General features: G+C 45.5%; 1 protein-coding gene across 14 annotated transcripts in view; it reads right to left on the minus strand.

The window, feature by feature from the left end:
* Positions 1-4,241: 4,241 nt before the first annotated feature.
* Positions 4,242-18,215, minus strand: part of CIT (citron rho-interacting serine/threonine kinase) — a 71,401-nt gene continuing 57,427 nt past the window's right edge. For 5 of the 14 annotated variants that reach the window (XM_086474324.1, XM_009947815.2, XM_086474321.1 and 2 more), the window contains 17 exons: positions 17,982-18,146; positions 16,592-16,729; positions 16,134-16,314; positions 15,839-15,930; positions 15,434-15,538; positions 14,399-14,568; positions 13,343-13,423; positions 12,999-13,134; positions 11,566-11,705; positions 10,598-10,690; positions 8,168-8,276; positions 7,914-8,042; positions 6,970-7,050; positions 6,278-6,356; positions 5,980-6,162; positions 4,809-5,112; positions 4,242-4,296 (listed from right to left, as the gene is read on the minus strand). In XM_086474324.1, the coding sequence (XP_086330450.1) occupies positions 4,273-4,296; positions 4,809-5,112; positions 5,980-6,162; positions 6,278-6,356; positions 6,970-7,050; positions 7,914-8,042; positions 8,168-8,276; positions 10,598-10,690; positions 11,566-11,705; positions 12,999-13,134; positions 13,343-13,423; positions 14,399-14,568; positions 15,434-15,538; positions 15,839-15,930; positions 16,134-16,314; positions 16,592-16,729; positions 17,982-18,146 (2,210 nt within the window). In that variant the 3' untranslated portion in view covers positions 4,242-4,272. Of the gene's footprint in view, positions 4,297-4,808; positions 5,143-5,979; positions 6,163-6,277; positions 6,357-6,969; positions 7,051-7,913; positions 8,043-8,167; positions 8,277-10,597; positions 10,691-11,565; positions 11,706-12,998; positions 13,135-13,342; positions 13,424-14,353; positions 14,569-15,433; positions 15,539-15,838; positions 15,931-16,133; positions 16,315-16,591; positions 16,730-17,981; positions 18,147-18,215 lie in introns of all 14 variants that reach the window. The other 9 variants (XM_086474325.1, XM_086474323.1, XM_086474322.1 and 6 more) reach the window with 4 other exon arrangements.

Consider the following 18,215-nt stretch of genomic DNA (forward strand, 5'->3'; position numbering starts at 1 on the left):
TCATAACTTTGGGTTGTTTCGTTGGATGGTTTTGGGTTTTGATTGTTGGTTTGTTTGTTGTTTTTTTTTTTTAAGTTGCAAAACAAATTTTTCACAAGTCGAAGACTAAAGAAGCTGAAACTTTGAAGAATGGGGAACAGAAAGGGAGGTGACCGTATGCAGCAGTCTTTATGGCCTCAGCCTCATTAGTTCTTGCTAAGCCTTGTGGATCTTTTTTTTTTTTTTTTTTCCCAATTACATATATGCATGACTCACTCCAGGTTTTTCATCAGTGCTGGGATGGTGGAACCATAGGACAGAACAGATTATTTTATAGAAAGCTTGCTTTTTTCTTTTTGTTTTGTTTCAATTTGCAGCCTGTAGCCACATCTCAGCTGGCAGAGCGCTTGGTACAGCGGCCGCAGCCAGCACGGCACCATGAGCTTTTGCAGCCCACCCCCCCCCCCAAAAAAAAAAGCTTTGTTTGTTTGCCTCAGCACCCAGGGGCCGTGCGCCCAGCCAGCGGCCAGCACGCCACGCCAGGGCCGGGAGCGCGGGGCTGCCGTGGGCACCCCACCTCTCTGCCTGCCGGGCCGGGGCGCGCAGCTGCCCGCCCCCCCGACTCCCAGCGGGGCAGAGCTGGGGGGTTCCTGGCACCTGCGGCCTCGACTGCCACCTCCCCGGAGCCACAGCCTTCCTCCAGGTAAGCCACGGCCGCCCGCGGCCCCCACATCCCTTTCTCTTCTGCGGGAGCTTCTGAGGAGGGTGGCTGGCGGGTTTGGTGTCACTGTGGGGCGGGCTTTGGGCCTGGGGTGGGCTTTGGGCCTGGGGCGTTCTTTTTATTTGGTTTTTTTGGTTGTTTCCTGCTTGTCAGGTGAATGAATTGGATTAATCGCACTGTTCCCTTAGTGTAAGGGGGTGAAGCAAATCCCTCCAAAGGCAAAAGCTGGATCAAGAGCTGGGTTTATTAGCTCGCTCCCCTTCCCCACCCACCTCTCACAGGCTGTGCTGGTCATGTTTATTCCTGGCTGTTGCTAGGAGAGCGCATATTTCTTTTAAGGTAGATGCAGAGACTTTGGTTACAGTCATCTCTGGGACTCTTGAGTAAGCCCTTACAGTCTCTGTCTATGGCAGAAATAACAAGAGCTCCCTGCCCTCCCCGCCCCCCTAAATTCCGGCACAGCGTGCGGTGGTGAAGCTGACAGGGGATTTGTGCAGGGTTCTTGGTAATCAAAAGGCTCGATAAATAATTTTTTTTTTTACTCCACCAGTTTCTGGATTATTTTAGTTTTGTTACAATGCTGATCATGCATCATCGGACTGCAACAATGAGCTTTAAATAAGTATTCTTTGTGCACAGTAAAATAGAAATAAAGGAACATTTAACAAGTTAGCATTTCATCGTACACAGCAGATAGTAGGCACAATAGATAAATCAAGCAGCTTGGTTTTATGGAGAGCGTTTTCATGAAGAATGTCGTGTAGACCCAAATGTAAGAGGAGCTATTAGTAACCCGCCCCCGCACCCTCCAGCAAGCCCTTTATTGGGGGTAAGGGGGCGGTTATGTGCACAGAACCAAAAACACTGAACAGTAGGAGGACAAATTAAGTTACCGTAGGCAGCAGTGTGAATATTAAAAACCTCTTCCTGTGAAAGAATACTTCAGACCCTGTAAAAACTGGTTCAGTTAAAAATAGATGTATTTACATTTAAGTCTGATCTAGCAAGTTTTCCCAGCAGGTGTAAGTTAAGATGTACAGTAACTCTGCAGGTTGTACTCAGTCGGACTTGATTTGTGACTGTTGGTTTGTTGGGTTGTGTTAAAAGTTGCAGCTATTAGGCCTTAAAGCACCAGCATCTTACAGCAGTGGGATGAGCGTCTGCACCCGCCTTGCTACCAGGGTGCTGCTGGGATAAATCCCAAACCTGTCGTTAGATCACGCTGTTGTTAATTAAGACTTTTTTCTTCCAGCTCCAGCTGTGTGGGTCATTTACCAGGGCGAGATTGTTTTCCCAGATACTCACACGTGTCTGACTCTACCCCTAGCACTGGTGGCGTGCACGAGGGCAGAATTTAGCTGTAGGTGGTCGCAGCTGCCTGCTGCTCTCGTGAGACACTTGGGCAAATCCACCTACCTGAGCTCAGATGAACATGCTGTGTTTTCGTGAAGCCACTTACGCTACTTGGTCGGGGAATAACGACTATTAAATGCTAAATACTGTCAAGGTCAGCTCTTTGGTAAGCTTGGACACCTCTAGATTATACGGCCCTAACGCTGGGTGCGATGGGAGGATGGCTCAGTGTTACTCTACACAGAAGGAAGCGTTCATTTCACCATGCCAGTCAAGATAGTTATTTGTTTTATTTGGTTATTGTTCAACAACAAAGTTCAATACTTTCCAGGTGGAGCTTTGAACTGTCCCTCTGGTTCCCTCCCTTGTCAATAATAAAAAGGTAATGAAGAAAAATCCTGTACTTTGAGAGACCTAAAACCTCATTTATGCTAACAAGCTTCAATTGCAATTTAATGTTACAATATTTCTTCATGGGAGCGAGGAGGACTAAGCTGAGGCCCCTCCAGTGTCTGAAGATGGCTGTCCACAACCACCATCAAAACAAAAAGCTAGTGTTGAAAAACGCACAGTTTACAATAAAAAAGTAGAAACCAATTCAATTCCCTTTTGTTACGAATATAAAGTTTCTTGTAAATATGTACAGTCCTTTGAGCTATTTCTATAGCAGGAAGCATTTCACGAACAAGACACAAGATATACACTTTCAGGACTCGACAAGCCCATTTCTGAGGTCTTGAAGATCTTCCATGAGATGCAAAGATTTAAAGACTGATCTCAGTGACCTTTCAAAATATTCAGACCAGGAGACAAAAACTTTCAGCAAGTTTCCTGCCAAATCATCTGACCTAAAATAACCCAACAGACAAGAGAACAGAATACAATATTCATGAAACTCGCCAAAGGACACTGACAAGGCATTTGAATTTTTATGGGTTTCTAGAACAGGTTAGCACAGGCTTGCAAGGGACTAGCAGAAGTTTAAGAGTGTGGCCAAGGGAAGATTGGATGCAGTTTTGCTCTTTCCAGTTGTAAAGAACGTGGTTGTTCACTTAGAATGGTGCTATTGCAGATTGAACGGTCAAAACCTGCTTTGAAAATCATTTGCTCTCTGCTTCGTGTTCACAGCAAAAGGGAACAGAAAGCAGTAAGTGGCTCGAGGTTAGACAGGCGGAAGCAGAGGCGAGGGCGTGTTCAGTAACCGCTAAAGCTGTTCCCTGTGAGTATCCTCGTGTGCCGTGACACTGGGGTCTTATTGTACGACAAGTTACAGGTCACGGGAAGAGCCAGCCCTGGGCTGCTGTTCTCTCTGGGGACCGTGAGACCGTCAGGACGGCGGTGTCAGTGCTGAGAGGAGAACACCACTGTGACTGTAATTCTTGTCATAGAATAAGGCTTGTTAACTCTTCGTTGCCAAATTGCCAGAGTAATTAACGGTTATTTTGCAGCGTAATCTAAAGGTTTCAGTTAATTTACAAGTGAGGTACAATACACTACTCAGCAAAGCAACCTAAAAGGAGAGAGCAGCCAGTGATGGTGCAGCAGCATGCAGTGAACTGTCATGCAGAAGACCTGGATAAAGTCTTACACCCCAGTAGCTCATAGGTAATGCACTTTGTCTCAGGGCCGGGCACATGGGGTCGTTTAAAGCCGGGTTCTTCCCTCCCCGTCAGAGCTGCTCTAGAGCAATTTTAGTGAGAACAAAATAACTTTCAGAAGTGGCAGGTGAACAGACTGGTCAGAAGTAATTTCTCTTGCGTTCTGTAGCGAATATCCAATCACCCCTTCTAGTGAAAGACTCGCTCACCTTGGCCCTGCGGTTTCCGGGCCGTCAGGATCCCCAGCACGCCTCAGAACTGTGACCAATTACCTGGTAAGGGGTGCTAACCACATTAAGGACCTGGGGTGGGACTCTAGTCCCGTTTAATTTCCTGGATGAACTACTAGGGACTAAAGCGAATACAAAAAGTCCATGAACTGCTTGAAAGAGTAACAGTAGTACAAAGTGCAAAAAACAGGAGTGCAGGAAAGTGCAGAGAAATTAACTGAGATGCGAACAATCTTCGAAAGCGCCACGTCTCCCGCTGCAGAGCGAGCTTTGGCCCAGGAATGCTGTTTTGGTAACTGGGCAGCAGACATATGGAGTGCATATACTCAGTGTATTTCCTTTTTTTTTTTTTTCCTGCAGGTCAAGATGAGTAGCTTTGTCTAGCTGAGACTTACACTGAAGATTGGTCCCAGACCTGGCAGGGAAACAAAATGACAGTTACGAGTCGCGCGTGTTTTTCTCACACGTGCACCGGTGCCAGCAGCAGGACAGCGCCCGACTGCTGCTGCGGCCTGAGCGCGGGCTGGATCCCTGCCTGCTTCGGGGCGGCACAATTCTTAACCCACTGACAAAGGCAAGTACTGTCAGGCTGTACTGCTGACACAGCAGGCTCCCACGTTCCTTTCTCCAGACACTGTCCCTCTCCAAATCCTCAATAACTTGATTTCTGTCCGTAAATGCACCTTTGCTTTCAGAGCTGGAGGACTTCAGCCTGTTCTGGAGTCAACTGCTTTTGCAGTTACGGAACTGGCGCAAGGAGGGGCGTTCACAGGGCCAGTGAGTTACACCACTCGTGCTCTGTTCTAATAGAAGCTGGGGGGACACATGGGAATGCTGAGGTTTGATTTGCCCTTGTACTTTACGGTACCATCAGCCCTTCCACGCCTTTTCCTGAGAACACAAAATTTCTCCAGGCTCCTGACTCACCTTATTGACTTGAGCAAGAGGAGTTCTGGCACCACTCACAGGCATTCGTCCTCGGCTGCTCTCTTCAAACAGTCTTCCAGGGGACCTTTCTCTGCGGGTGCTCAGGAGCCGGCCTGGAGATTTCTCCCTCTCCAGCGGTCGCCCAGGTGACTTGTCCCTCCGCAGCTCCGTCCTTCCCTCGCGGTACCGATGTGGTGTGCTTGGTTCTCGAGGGTGGCTTGGACCTTCCGGTGGCCCTGGGCTTGATGCTACCCGCTTGGTTATGTGCTCGTTGTATGTGGGCGGACCTCTCTTGTTAGGGCTGCTGTCATTCAAAAATAATGGACGCGAACAGCTGAGCGACAAAAACCTCACGTTACATTGTCTTTTAGCAAAAATGCCACTTTCCCCAAGCGCCCACCAGTGTTTAGGTGAAAAAGCGTCAGACCTCCCCGAGCCAGGATGGAGAGATACGGTGACAGCTGAGTAGCCATCGCAGTAGCCCCCCTAGTGAAGCGCCGCAACGACTTGCTCATCAAAACTACACGGGTTCATACGCTTCAGCAGTAAACTCTTCCATACCAAAAGTACGCTAAAATTTGATATATGCCTTTTCACAGACAAAATTTTCAGGAGCTCCAGGATGTTCGGGCCAGGTTAGGATGAGCCACAAGCCTCCCTTTCTCAGCCTCCAGTGCACGGTGGCACTATCAACCCCAGTATTTATTCACCTGTCTGAAATACCGCTGTTCCGCTGAACAGAACAAGGTCATTGCACAACTTCCCCACGCCCTCTCCCCAAGGCATACTCGTTATTGAAGAGGAAGGGGCTCTTGCTTTAGATTGTTACGGCCAATCGATGTTTAGCGTCGTATCAAAAGCATCTAAGCTCACCAAGCTTTGAAGTCACGGCTGTATCTCAACGTAAACCAACTAAAGATCACAAAGCATTTGTGGAGGAGATTACCCACATATTCCTTACAGCCTTAATGTTTCTTTGCCTTCTGGATTTTAAAACATCAGCGACTCTACGCCTTGTTCTGTTCCAGCACTACACTAATGGGCCAACGGCAGCCTCCGTCTCCGAGAACGGAACGTGGGCATCCCACAGCACCGGGGAGGGGAAAAGCCGCCTGGAGCAAGGTTTGCTTACGAGGCGCACGGGGCCCGTGACACACTGACTCCACCGTACCTGCGTGTAGCAGACGATCCTCTGTGGTGCTGCTCATTGTTGGTCTCCTTCACCAGGTTGCCCTTACAGCAAATGACCCTTAATTTGTCTTGGTAGGAGGAGGCCAAGTAGATCGCTCCAGATGAAATTGCCGGCCCTAGATACCGCGGGTTTGGTATCTCCAGGTGGGCTCGTGCAGGAGTTCTGGGTGAAATGGCAGAAGAAAGTCTTTACAATGACAAGACTGTACCTTTTCCTGGCAAGTACCCGTGTTCTTGCAGCACATGCTGTTCAAAGTAATGAAAAGAGAACAACTTACCCCAGAGAAGCTCGTGCCTGAATCTCGATCACTTCAAGGGAATTGAAGTGGGTCACAAACAGATAGGGCTCCCTGTAGGCTGAAGGAGCACCACAAAGGCCGGAAAAACACAAAATTCTATTAAAAACTTCTAAAAAGCATCAGTGAGTACAACAGAGCCTCACAGCCCCTTGGGGAAACTAAGGGAATATATTTTCTGTAAAAAGACATAGACACTAAGTGGGGAGATGCAAGCTTAAAGAATTGTTGCTTTGAAACTATCTGTATCTCCAGAACTTTACTAACCAAAGTATCGTGAAAAAGGCATTAAAAGCAGACTATTAACGGAACAAAATCCCATTAGGCAGTGCGAGAGGCCTGAGGGAGCCACACTGGCATTATATATTCTTGACTATTTCAGAAACTTTCAAGTACCATTAAAAATTCCACTAGCCAGTTCAATCACCGTCAGACTGGGAACATAAAAGGAAATAAAACTTTGGGTTTAGTTTTCCTCAAATTGTTTACACTTCAGAAGGTTTGCCATTTGGATTTATAATGATCGTAAGTCATGGGAAAATCTCCACAATTTCTGGGAGAACTGGGAGAGGGATGAGGAAATGGAAGTGCTGAGTGAAGAATACCTGTCCCACAAGGATGCCTCCCGGTTTCAATAATTTCCATAATCCAAGTGAATGTCCCTCAACACCTACCAAAAGCTAAGGGCAAGCGATTCCATTTCAGGTCATCTGTCCTACTGCGTCTTCCATAGGAATCCACAAAGACACCGAACTCTGCCAAGAAAAGTAACGTCGTATCGTGAGCACGTGCCTGAATTTTACTCATTTATTTTTGAAGGGACAAGGGCAATTGACCCTGGGCCTTTCAGCAGGGAGAGGGTGCTCACTGCCTGGCAAATCCTAGAGTGCTGGGAATTTCTCTAACTAACATTGGACTGGCTGGATGTAGGAGTGCTGTCAGTGCCAAAAGGTACTGCAATTCTAGGTCTTTCTATACCAATTAAGGTAAGGTGATTATTTAAGCTACAGCTGGGAAGACTGTGAGACTCCTGCTGTTACTCACCCAAAATTCCTGCTAGTGGGCTTTTGGAGACTTTCTGTGCATTTCCATGACTCTATCCTAGAGGGCCAACAAAAGCAGCTATACGAGAAAATAACACCCTCTTTTATTTCATCCCAAGAAAATTAAAAACTCTCACCTGTCTGTATAACAGACAAGAAAGCCAAAGTTTGAAAACCCCTGAACATTTTATCGAATAACCAAAGACCTGTTGGCCCTTAACAGTGATGCAATCCCATCCCATCCCTTCCTTTCAGGCACAAGCCCACACGTGGCAAGTGATCCGCAGGCACGGAGAACTTCCAAGCCAGAAGCAAGCTGACCAGAAGCACCTCAGCAGACTGGATCAGTAAGTGCTATTTCAGTGCCAATGCCCTGTGCATCCTACTGTTGAGACCACCAGCCACACCTCTTCCAGGGCTTCTGGATTCACAGTCTTCCACAACTCTTCGTTACCAGGTACTAGAAACTCCGCTCTGTGGAGCCTTCCCTTACAACAGTACTTCGGTACCTTCTGACAGTCACGTACCAAGGAGAGCAGTTGTAGTGCAAGCGCCCAACCGAACCACGCCCTTACCATGGAAACACAGCAGGTACTCCTCCCGCTGCCCTGCTGGGTTCACTTGGATGATGCTGACTGGAAAACTGTTGGTGGAAGCAGCAAACACGGCAGAGGCCAAAGTGTGGTCATTTTTATCCAGAAACTCTGTGCAGAGAATGGAGAAAAGCAGCTTGATCAGCACCAACTTTTTTTCCTAAACTGCTTTAGAAAAGCCCCACCAAAAGAGTCTGTGGAGCCACTTGGTGCGTTCCTCAGGAAACGTCTCCTACCCTCCAGCGTGTACTGCTTCATCTCAATTTCATAGAACTTGTTGGTTCCAATGATGATGCTGTAGCTGGTCAAATGAATGCAGCTGCAAGGCTCAGAGGTTTCAATCTCCTGCAAAAGAGGAAAGTATGGACCGATATTAGTTCCCCACAAGAGCTTACAGATTTTGCTTATTCTGGAAGATTATGTATTGACACATTTAACTTTATAAAAGGGAGAGATGGCAACCTCAAAGTCACTAACAGTGTCTCAAAAGCGTATGGAAAAGTACTGTTGACAGAAGAGGAAGTTTTGTTTTGTTGGAAGTGATACTTGCTTGAATACAGACTTACATATCAGCTCAACTACAGGTGCTAACCCTAGTAAGAACCTCTTTGCTTTTTGGAAGAATATATGCTCTTCTGGAAGATATTCTTATGCCCTGTAGCTCGGTTACCTGGAGCAGTAGGCAGTGGCTCCCCACTTCCAATCGGTCACAGCCGTGCCGATGCCTACATGCCTGAACCGTGTCTGGAGATGACGTAAGACCAGGACTGAGCAGTTAGGGCTGAAGGGCAGACTTGTCCCTAGGAAGTCTGTCAGTCAAAACCGCCCCAGCTCCAGAGTAGCTGTGCTAGAACAATCGCTTCCTAGCCTGGATGTCACCAGGACTCAGGGCAGCTGCTGGGAAGGCAGGCAGAAGATCCTGAGACAACTGCAGCAGGATTGACCCCAGTCAAGTCCCAAACTCTTCACAACCCATGGAGCAAAACTCTTGTCAGCAGGCATGCCCATCACGGTGATTGTCCCAGCAGGAAGAATCAGGTCAGTAAAAGCATCTCTGCTGTCAACACTTAAGGATTAGCTGGATGGCTCCTCAAGCAAAAGAAGACAAACACACACAATCTTCCTTCCTTCTCTGTGCAACAGAACACAGATAACGTTGTCCACCAAGACCTGCATTGTGACTGAACAGCTCGGATAGCTCTGCAGGTTAGCCTGACACAACACACGGATCCCCAGATCTTCTGAGGACAAGATTCCTTGCATAATTCCTAGTTTATCTGGGAATTTAGTTGGCAGAACAGAAGAGCATATTCTGGGCTTGCTGCCACCTTGTTAGGATCTAAATTCAGTTGTCTGGATTAGTGAAGATAAGGAAAACCAGCCTGCTGAAACACGCCTTTGCATGTTTTGCACGTAAGCCCTTGTCAAGGCTTGGCACTGTGGAGGTGAGCGGCAGCACGAACAGAGGACGGTGACTGCACAGCTTCAGCGCTTCCTGCCAGCTGCTGCTCCACCGTGAGCAAGAGCTGGTATCAGCTACAATGCTTGCACATGTTCCAGGTTTGCTGGCATCCACGTTGTTTGTGCCGAGATCTTCTCCGTCAAATATGTCTTTACTCCCAAGGAGACCAGCATCTCAATTACGGCGCCGACTCAGCTTCCTTACAGCAGTGCCAGCGTAGGACTCGGTGGGGATAAAAGCCTCAGTCAAGCTGTAAACAGAACCAGTGCCCTCAAAGGAACCCGCAGAAGCTCACAGGGATACGTGGTTTGACCTGAACATCCCTTAAGTTGTGAATTGGGGAGGACATGAGTTTCTGGGTAGCAGCCCATTTGAAGGTGGGCAGTGTTTAAACTCTTTGTTCTGAGGAGAGATCTCTCTTATTTGGGGTTTGTTCTGGATGTATACGGGCACATAAAATTTACTCATGACAATTCATTGGACTTGTCTTTGAGAGGAATGGTGGGTTAGATGCTCGGAGAATTATCTGCTGTCTGAAGAAGAGCTGCAGTAGTTTTTCATACCCGTGTACGGCAGAAGGAAGGAAGCCATGTCCCAGTACCGGTGCTGCCGGCAGACGGGGTTACATACAGGGGAGGCAGACACACAGCCACGCAAGATCTCTATCTTACTGCCTTGTTTGCTGGCCAGGAGAAAGTACACGTGTGTCAGGGTAGGGGTAGGGAACAGCTGCCTATCCTGCGGTGCAGTAATACCAAATACCCTTCGGTTTTCACTAGCACAGCAAACAAATCCAGATACCCACTGCTCCCTCAACTGCAAAGGAGAGAGTTACTGGTTCCATATTTCTCCAAAGACAACAGAGGTGAGGAAACACTGCTGGGTAAGTCAGAAGAAAGGCCTTTTTGGGTAAATAAGCGAGGGTGTGATTGCAGCTGAGTCCAGTATCTCCAAAAAAACCCAAAACCCAACAAACAAAAAACCCCACCACAGTTCTGTTCTGTCTCTCTCCAAATATGCCAACCCTTACTAAAGGAAACTGCTGCCTGCTCCAATTTTAGTGCACGCTGCAATTTGGTACCCTTTTAGCTGGCAAACAAACGTTCTCAGGCATACAAAAAAGGTTTAAGCTGTTTGCTCCAAAGCAAAGTCTTAGTGCAATACGTGAATTGCCTTAGCTACTGAAGGGAAGGACTAAGCTTACCTTTCTGATACAGAACTTGCTCAAGCTCTCGTTGTATCGCAGAACAACCACTTTACTGGGCATGGCTGCACAGATACAAAGCCCATTCTCAACCTGTAAGGGAGATGACAAGCGTAGTTCGGGATGGTAACACAGGGTAAATTCCAATGGTGAGCGTGTGAAACGGATCCAAGTACCTCTTGCCACAAAAAGAACTTTGCAGAGATAAGCAAGTACGTTTTTAATAGGGTGGTTATTGTGAACTAGTGAAATAATAAAAAGCCTCTTCGCATTCTCAGAAAAGAACATGAATTCGAACTGCTTCTATGACTTCTTTTATACTTGAAAAAAAGTTAATAAAAAATTGGAAGGTTTTCCACAGAAAAATGTTTCATGAAAAGGGATGAGAGGATTTCATTAAAAGGTCTGAATTTTAACCCCTGAAGCTGTTATCTTACACATCACTTTGACATGAACGATGTTCGGTTTGTTATCAAAGTAGTCCATAGAAGGAATTGTTCATGAGAATTTTTGCTGTGGCCTGATGTTCCATACTAAAACTGGGAATTAATGTAAATACCAAAAGGCACCAGGCAGACACCTAAGTACCTTTGCCAGCCTGGGAACTGTTACATGACGTTCAAGAACAAACAGCGGATGGAATTCACTAATTATAACTCTCAAAAGTGAAGTCAGCTGCGAGGAGGCAGTTATACTACACTTCGCTGTATTTCCTGTTATATGGAATTCAGGCTACCCCATCACATCATCCTGACTGCATTTACTCATAGTAGTAGCAGATCCTCCACACTGTCTCCAGCTTGGGCCTCTCTTCAGCCCCTATACATTCTCATTTGGAGAAAAAAGATTTAAAACAAGAATATAGACCTTGGATTTCTTCCCAGTGAAATGAAGATGCTGATTTGATTAATATTAAACTCAGTGCAGCCTAAAGGGTGGTCTGGGGGCACGAGAGAGCTGTATCCTACCTTGCCAGCAGCAAAAAGGTGACATCCTTTGACAGCCTCAAAGACATTTGGTGAGATATCAGGCTGGGCTGGGAGGTGAGACTGGGCTAGAGATTGCTTCACTTTCTTTACATCGACAAGACACAGAGCCCTTTCTTCTCCTGGAAACAAAAATGGTTACATTCCGTCAAGGGAAAACTCCCTATTCTCTGCAAAAGTCTGTTCTGTTACCTAAGCAGCAGCTTATCGTTACAGGCTGTTACTGTGGTAACAGTCACAAGGTTCCACGTAAAATTCATTCCATATTATTCCTATTAAAAGTGAAATAGAAAACTTACCAAAAAAACCCAACCACGCAACAGGCAGAAAATCCGCCGGGAGAACCACCATTCTCTCCGCGGATTGTTGGTGTTGCTAAGGTCGAGTAGGTCACCGTAACAGCGGCCTCATTAGGACACTATTCAAAATTAGCCAGGAAGGTTTGTTTTACCCTTCCAAGCTTCCTCAAGTAACAGGTGCTTTAGCCTCTCTGTGCCAACAGAACCGGGACTGGATTTCAGAGAAGCGCCCAAATAAACTGCGCTGTAGACCAAGGCCAGTTCCCCTCAGAAGCCCAGTGATACATTAGCTTAGGGGCTGAAATTCTAATTTTGTGTGCAATTTTCTTTTTCCAGTTGCTTTTTTCCCTACCACCCTGACACAACTAAAGCACGGACAGCTTACATCTTTACAAGGGGAAAAATACAGAACAAACAGAACAAGAGAGAGAATGTTTCTCATTCCCTAGAAATGTCATACAGACACTTGGTAATTTGGGCTTTCAGTTGAAGATACACCCTACTGTTCAGCATGCCTACATCAGTGTAGGAAGGACTACTTCTGGAAAACCACAGATGGAGAGATTAAAGCTGGTGTTCCTTTCATAAAGGAATCTTAAACCATGAAAGAAGTCCCAATTTTGTTATGTGGATTAGCGTTTAGAGCGAGAGAGGTTAAGAGTTGTTGGCCCTAGGCCACAGCGATCACATCATGGTCCTCAAATGGTTAACTATGTTAAAAACACAGGTTGTGTGGTGATTAATGCTCACTGATCAGCTCAACACTTTTTAAACTGAACTTAAAATGACGACTAACCCCTGAGCTGGAAATGTTTTGCCTCTGGTTCTGCCCTCCCTCAGCTTTTGAAACTGAGAAATCACTTTAACTTCTTGGTTTAAGTCACTCTGCCTTTGAGGTTTCACTGAGCCTTCATTCCCACACTCATTTACAAGAAGGCCTCAGACCATACTGTGTCAACCACAGTAATCGATTCCTGACAATAAATACACTGAAGAAGAAAAACAAGAAAAAAAAGCCTGGAATGAATCTGAAGGAAAGCCCGGCCCTTCGACGCTGCAGCACAAAGCAATTGGCACATCTTCACTGCAGGACAAATGGCGACGTAGAGCCCCCACCTGCTATCATGAGCAGCTTCTCCAGATCCTTGATGAGGTGAATTTGGAAGACAGCACCCATTCCTGGGATGTGCGTTAAGGAATTCTTCAGGACATTCAGGGCATAGAGACCTTCTTCTGCACCCACCAGTACTACCTGCAGGGACGGTAGGAAAAAAAAATAGCACGACATGAGGAGAACAAGGAATGCTCCAACAGCAAACTTGGATGATGCTGGTTACCAGTGAAGAGAAAAAAACCAAACCAAGAAGCAAGTCTGAAATGACACATACTGCCGTTAGGATCCCGTTTCCCTGGATGAAACACCCAGTACTCAGAAGGGCCCAGCTGAGCGTTACCATTACCTGGTCACTGAAGGGCATCGTGCAGTTTATATCCAAACGGTCCTCACCCTCCAGCTTCAGCAGGGAGTTTCCGAGCAGTTTCTGCAAATGACAACAAGATTTTATTTTTTTTTGTTGAGTTAATCCTTAGCTCTTTCTCTATTAGTATTTTAACAATGTACGGTCATCATTTCAGACAGGCAAAAAGCTTGGCACAGATTTCTTTTTCTCAGAAGCTAAAAGTTGCAGGGATACCCCCTACAAAAGACTTAGTAAACTTTTGTCAACTTGAAACAGCCAGGCAAATGGATCAGAATTGACCTAAACTCAGACAGAATTGTCCCTATCCTTTCCGTTTCCCCCAGTCCCCTGCAACGGAGCGGTGACATTTTCCTAGGGGAAGGATTAAAAAAAAATAAATAAAGTAGTCCAAATGTTGGTGGGAGCTGGTGTTTTTCTCAGAGACAAAAGGAATGCTGGCATGAGAAGAGAGATGATTTCCTGCTAGTCAAATACCTCCAGAGCTAATATTGTAATACGCAATGCCATAGAACCAAATCTCCCTTTATCAGAAAATAGAGTTATCAGTGCAGCAATGATGAAAAAAGGCTATCCAAAACCAAAACAAATCCATTTAACCTCTTACTCTTATCAGGAATAAAACTTAAACCAAAACACACCCCCACACCTCCCACCTAAGAAATGAAAAAAATCCTGAGACTGTAAGAATGGGAGAGGAGGCGGCTTTTCGCTTCTTTCTTTCTTTCCAGGTTTGCTCGTTCCATGTGGTACATTATGAGCCTGGGTTTAAACCAAGTCCTAACTGCTCGCTCTTCCTTTTCTGTTGGCTGGAGTGGCAGAGGTACAGTTTTGGCGTCCTCTGACCACATCCCCGAGGCTAACGAAGGGCACTGTAATACCATGAACTAGTGCCCGGTACCCGTATTGCGCCTCGTAAGGCAGAAGTTGTAACTTACCTTCGGTTAAACCTCAGCATGTCAAATACCGAAAAAATATTTTTCAAAACTCTGCTCCCTCCCAGAATATTTTATTATTAAATGAAACTTTTATACTCACAGCATCAGCCTCAGCTTTTTCTCTGGAAACTCTCCCACCTGCCACTATTGATTCCAGTGCTGTGACCCAGCGCTGTTTGTCAGGGAAGCTGGGTGCTAACAGGTAGAGTGTTCTACCAGGCCAGCAAGTGGTGTGTGGATGAGACTCCAATTTTAGGATATATGGCACATCTGAGATGTTATATAGATAGAATAAGACTTAGATTAGTTTTTGGAATATTGTCAGTGGACTTAAAATCAACACCTTTCAGCCTCATTGGAGAGAAGTTGTATTTATCATGACGTGTTACCACGGCAATTTATACATAGGTTTCTCCTTTACAGGTCCTGCACAGGCTAGCTACTTAAAGCTCAGTATTAGCTGGATGCATGCAATCCATACTTACAAGCTGTCTTTACTAAATAAAAATAATTTCTTGCCTTTTATTCAAAAGAAAAGAAATTCCGTTGTGAAAAAAAGTACAAAACCAGCCACTTGACTAAAGTTTGCCCTGTACTGTTCAAGAAAAATCTGTAAAAATTGGTTATGGAAACCTTTGTTTTTAACAATCTGTATCCTTTAATGTTACAGTCAAGACATACATAATCTTTTCATCAGTTCTGTTCAATACATACAAATCAAAACATCAACATTTTTCATAAGAGACTGTATACACCCCACAGTGTTTCTAAGTTAATGACTTTCTGGTTAGAGCACAATGGTGGCATGAATTATGACACTTCACACTTGATAGAGAGCATTGAGAGAAGAAATTTAAATAAACCGAGTGCTTTCCAGTTACAAAACTCTTAAAATTTACTTCCATTTGGCTTGATGATTATATTATTCGCAGTTCAACTACCACGACAGAAGCAACAGCCTGCGTAACTAAATCGAGATGACTGACCTATTCACCTAATTCAAATAGAGGTAACCTCAAAAATTACAGTTACAGCATGAAAGTTAAAAGGAGAAAATTCTGCTCAGCCAAACGGAATGCCAACGGGTGGCAAGCCAGATGAAATCCATTTGACCTCATCTACATAAGATTCTCACCTGTCTTTGCTGTATTGGTAAGTTCAGTAGCTCCTACAGCTCCATGAACTGTTACATCACCGTCAGGAAGGCAGAGCTCAAATTCCTCCAGAGGCCTCTGTCCGGCTGCGGGGAGAACGGGGAGACAGAATAAGAACAAATGAACAAGGAAGTAGCAAGAAAATAGTTGTGACAGCAAAATGAAATGGATACAGTGATGTTTCACAGCTGGATTATTACAACAGACCAGCTAACAGAACGGCTAAGCATCTAGAAAAACAACAACGTCGCCTTATTACAGAAGATTTAGCTAAATTAGGTACAGCCATAGCAAACAGCAATGATCTTCGAGCCTCTCAACTCACCAAATATCTTCAATATCTGAAGATTTTTTAAAAAAAGTTCTTCCTAGAAATGCTAAGTTACCTTCTCTTGCTTCTGCATCATAAATGAGCACTTTCGTTCCTTCCAGGACAATATACTTCCTGTCCCAGCCCTGTTGCCCACGTTTATTATTCCTGAAGGAAAAGCACAAAGCCACGTTGGACTTTCTGCCTGGATTCTGAATAAAACAAGCATGCAACTCCTAGAAAGACAAATTTCAGTGGTAGTAATTGTAACGGGCAGGTACCCATTACCACATTGTAAGAGCCAGGATAACATAAGGAACTGTTCCAAATATTTCAGCACCTGATAATGGCACCAAGATTCATGTTCATACCTTGGCACTTTCATCCACCCTTCAAGACGCAGACTGCTGCTTGGCTCCTTCAGCTGCAGACCAGGAGAATTCATTTTATCCCGGCAGAACGCTTCAGAGAAGTGCGTGGCATATTCTGCTGGCAGTCCACAAGTAGCTGGCAAGCAAGTTGAGCATTTTGGGTGACACATCACCTGGCATTCTGACAAGAGGACAGAGGAAAACTTCTGTTAAATGACGAAAAAAATCATGACACAGCTGCCTCGACTTCTAACGCACAAACCCAAGCTTTTCCAAGAATCTCCTTCTACTCTAAACCATCCGATGTTTTCTGATGTAGAATGTTTGCACCCACTAGTTTCCAAGTCTTCATACTTGGTCCTTCCTTCAGCTTTCACTGAAAAGCTGTCCTAGACGCCTGACGCTTTTCCATCCTACCGTCCAGTCCCACTTGGTGTACGCACGCCCCCTGCCCTTACCCAGGCATTTCGATGCTTGCCGACCAAAGTGCACGGTATCCAGACACACGGCGCATTTGGTTGCTCTCATATTTAGCCCCACGTTAAAACGATGGGGGATATTATGATGCATTCGCTCTTTCAGGCGTCGGCTGTACTCTGGAAGGGACAAAATCTAGTGTCAGGATGAAAAACTGTGATAGGGATGAAAGTTAGAGTAGGTTTTGCCATTTTAAGGCCAAGGTAATAAAAAGTGACTACCTATCGCTATTAAAGCCCTGCTGAACATTGGCACTGTTTTCCTTTGCAGTCTGCAAGTCTGAAGCCACGTTGCCACCTCAGTAATTACCTTATACAGATGCACAGAATGTGCCGCTTGAGAACAGACTGTAGAACCGAAATGGCAAATGTTTGGTGTAGCAAGATTATGTCAATCAAACGATCTAAATTTCAAGTCTGCACTCAGCTCCAATTCTTCTGATGTGCTAAACTAATCTCTCAATGTTGCTTATAGCTAACAAACCCTTCAACACCTTGACTGTTGTAATCAATACACAGCAGGCCTTCCTCATACAGCCTTCCTGCTAACCGCCAGCGCCAGCAGATCTTGAAGCCAACCTCAGACCCCTGTTGGTGCATCTGTATTGAGCAAAGCTCATCCTTCAAGGCTCGGTCTTTTACTGATTCTCTTCCCTGCCCTTGATCTGCTGCTGAGGACATTTTCCCATGCCCATGTCCCCCACCCTCACAGCACCCCGTGCCTCCCCAGCTATCCGTGATGACTGGACCAGTTTGTGGGTTCTGGCTTTTCCCAGCTAAAGGCTGGAGGTTTTAATTCAGAGTCTTGGGGTTCAACGCTTGCTCTGGAGTACTGGTTAACTAAGGATAAATGAGCAGAGCCCTCAATCCTTTCATTTTTTTCTGATGAGCCTCTCCCCTCCGTTCTCAAGGATACGGAAGAGTATCCCCTTTTTCTAGTTAACAGGCTGTTAGTGTCATCCTTGACCTGGTATCTTCCTTTATGCCTCACTGAAGTCTTCTTCCCTTCACCTAAAGTCTTGATAGAAACTTTCTGCTCAGCAGAACAAATTTGCAGTTTAGACAAGTAAAAATGTTAACTGCCAGGGAAACTGCCGTGAACGGTTTTGATCAATGCAGAGAGTAGTACAGAAATCACACCCCTTTGAAAAAAACATGGTCTTAAAACAATTCATGCTAGTAATTATTGCTGAAGTTTTGAGAAATAAATTATATAATCCAAATAGAAAATTTTAAACAAAAAACAAAAGCAAAACTTATCATCTAGTATTCCTATCATGAAAAAATCTGGTTTTGAAATGAAAACAAAACGAGATAGCACTGAAGTGGTAGACAGAAAAAAATAGCAATAGAAAAGTTCCCAAGAACCTACCCTCTGGTGTGGAAGATTCCTTCCTGCGACTGGAGGGTGGAGCTAGCAAACTGATCGGAGTAGGCTGGTGCTCTGGGGAGCGGACTATGGCAGACATGATGATCTGCTGCCTGGCTGTGGCTGGAGTAGATGGATGAGGGTGGTCTGATATTTTCCGATGAGCAGCTATAGACGAGATAAATGCCACCCATTAACATAACCCATAGGAAACACTAGTCCACAGCAGGGGTTCTG

Source organism: Leptosomus discolor, chromosome 16 (genome assembly GCF_034619465.1).
Source record: "Leptosomus discolor isolate bLepDis1 chromosome 16, bLepDis1.hap2, whole genome shotgun sequence".
In the NCBI taxonomy this organism is placed as follows: Eukaryota; Metazoa; Chordata; class Aves; order Leptosomiformes; family Leptosomidae; genus Leptosomus; species Leptosomus discolor.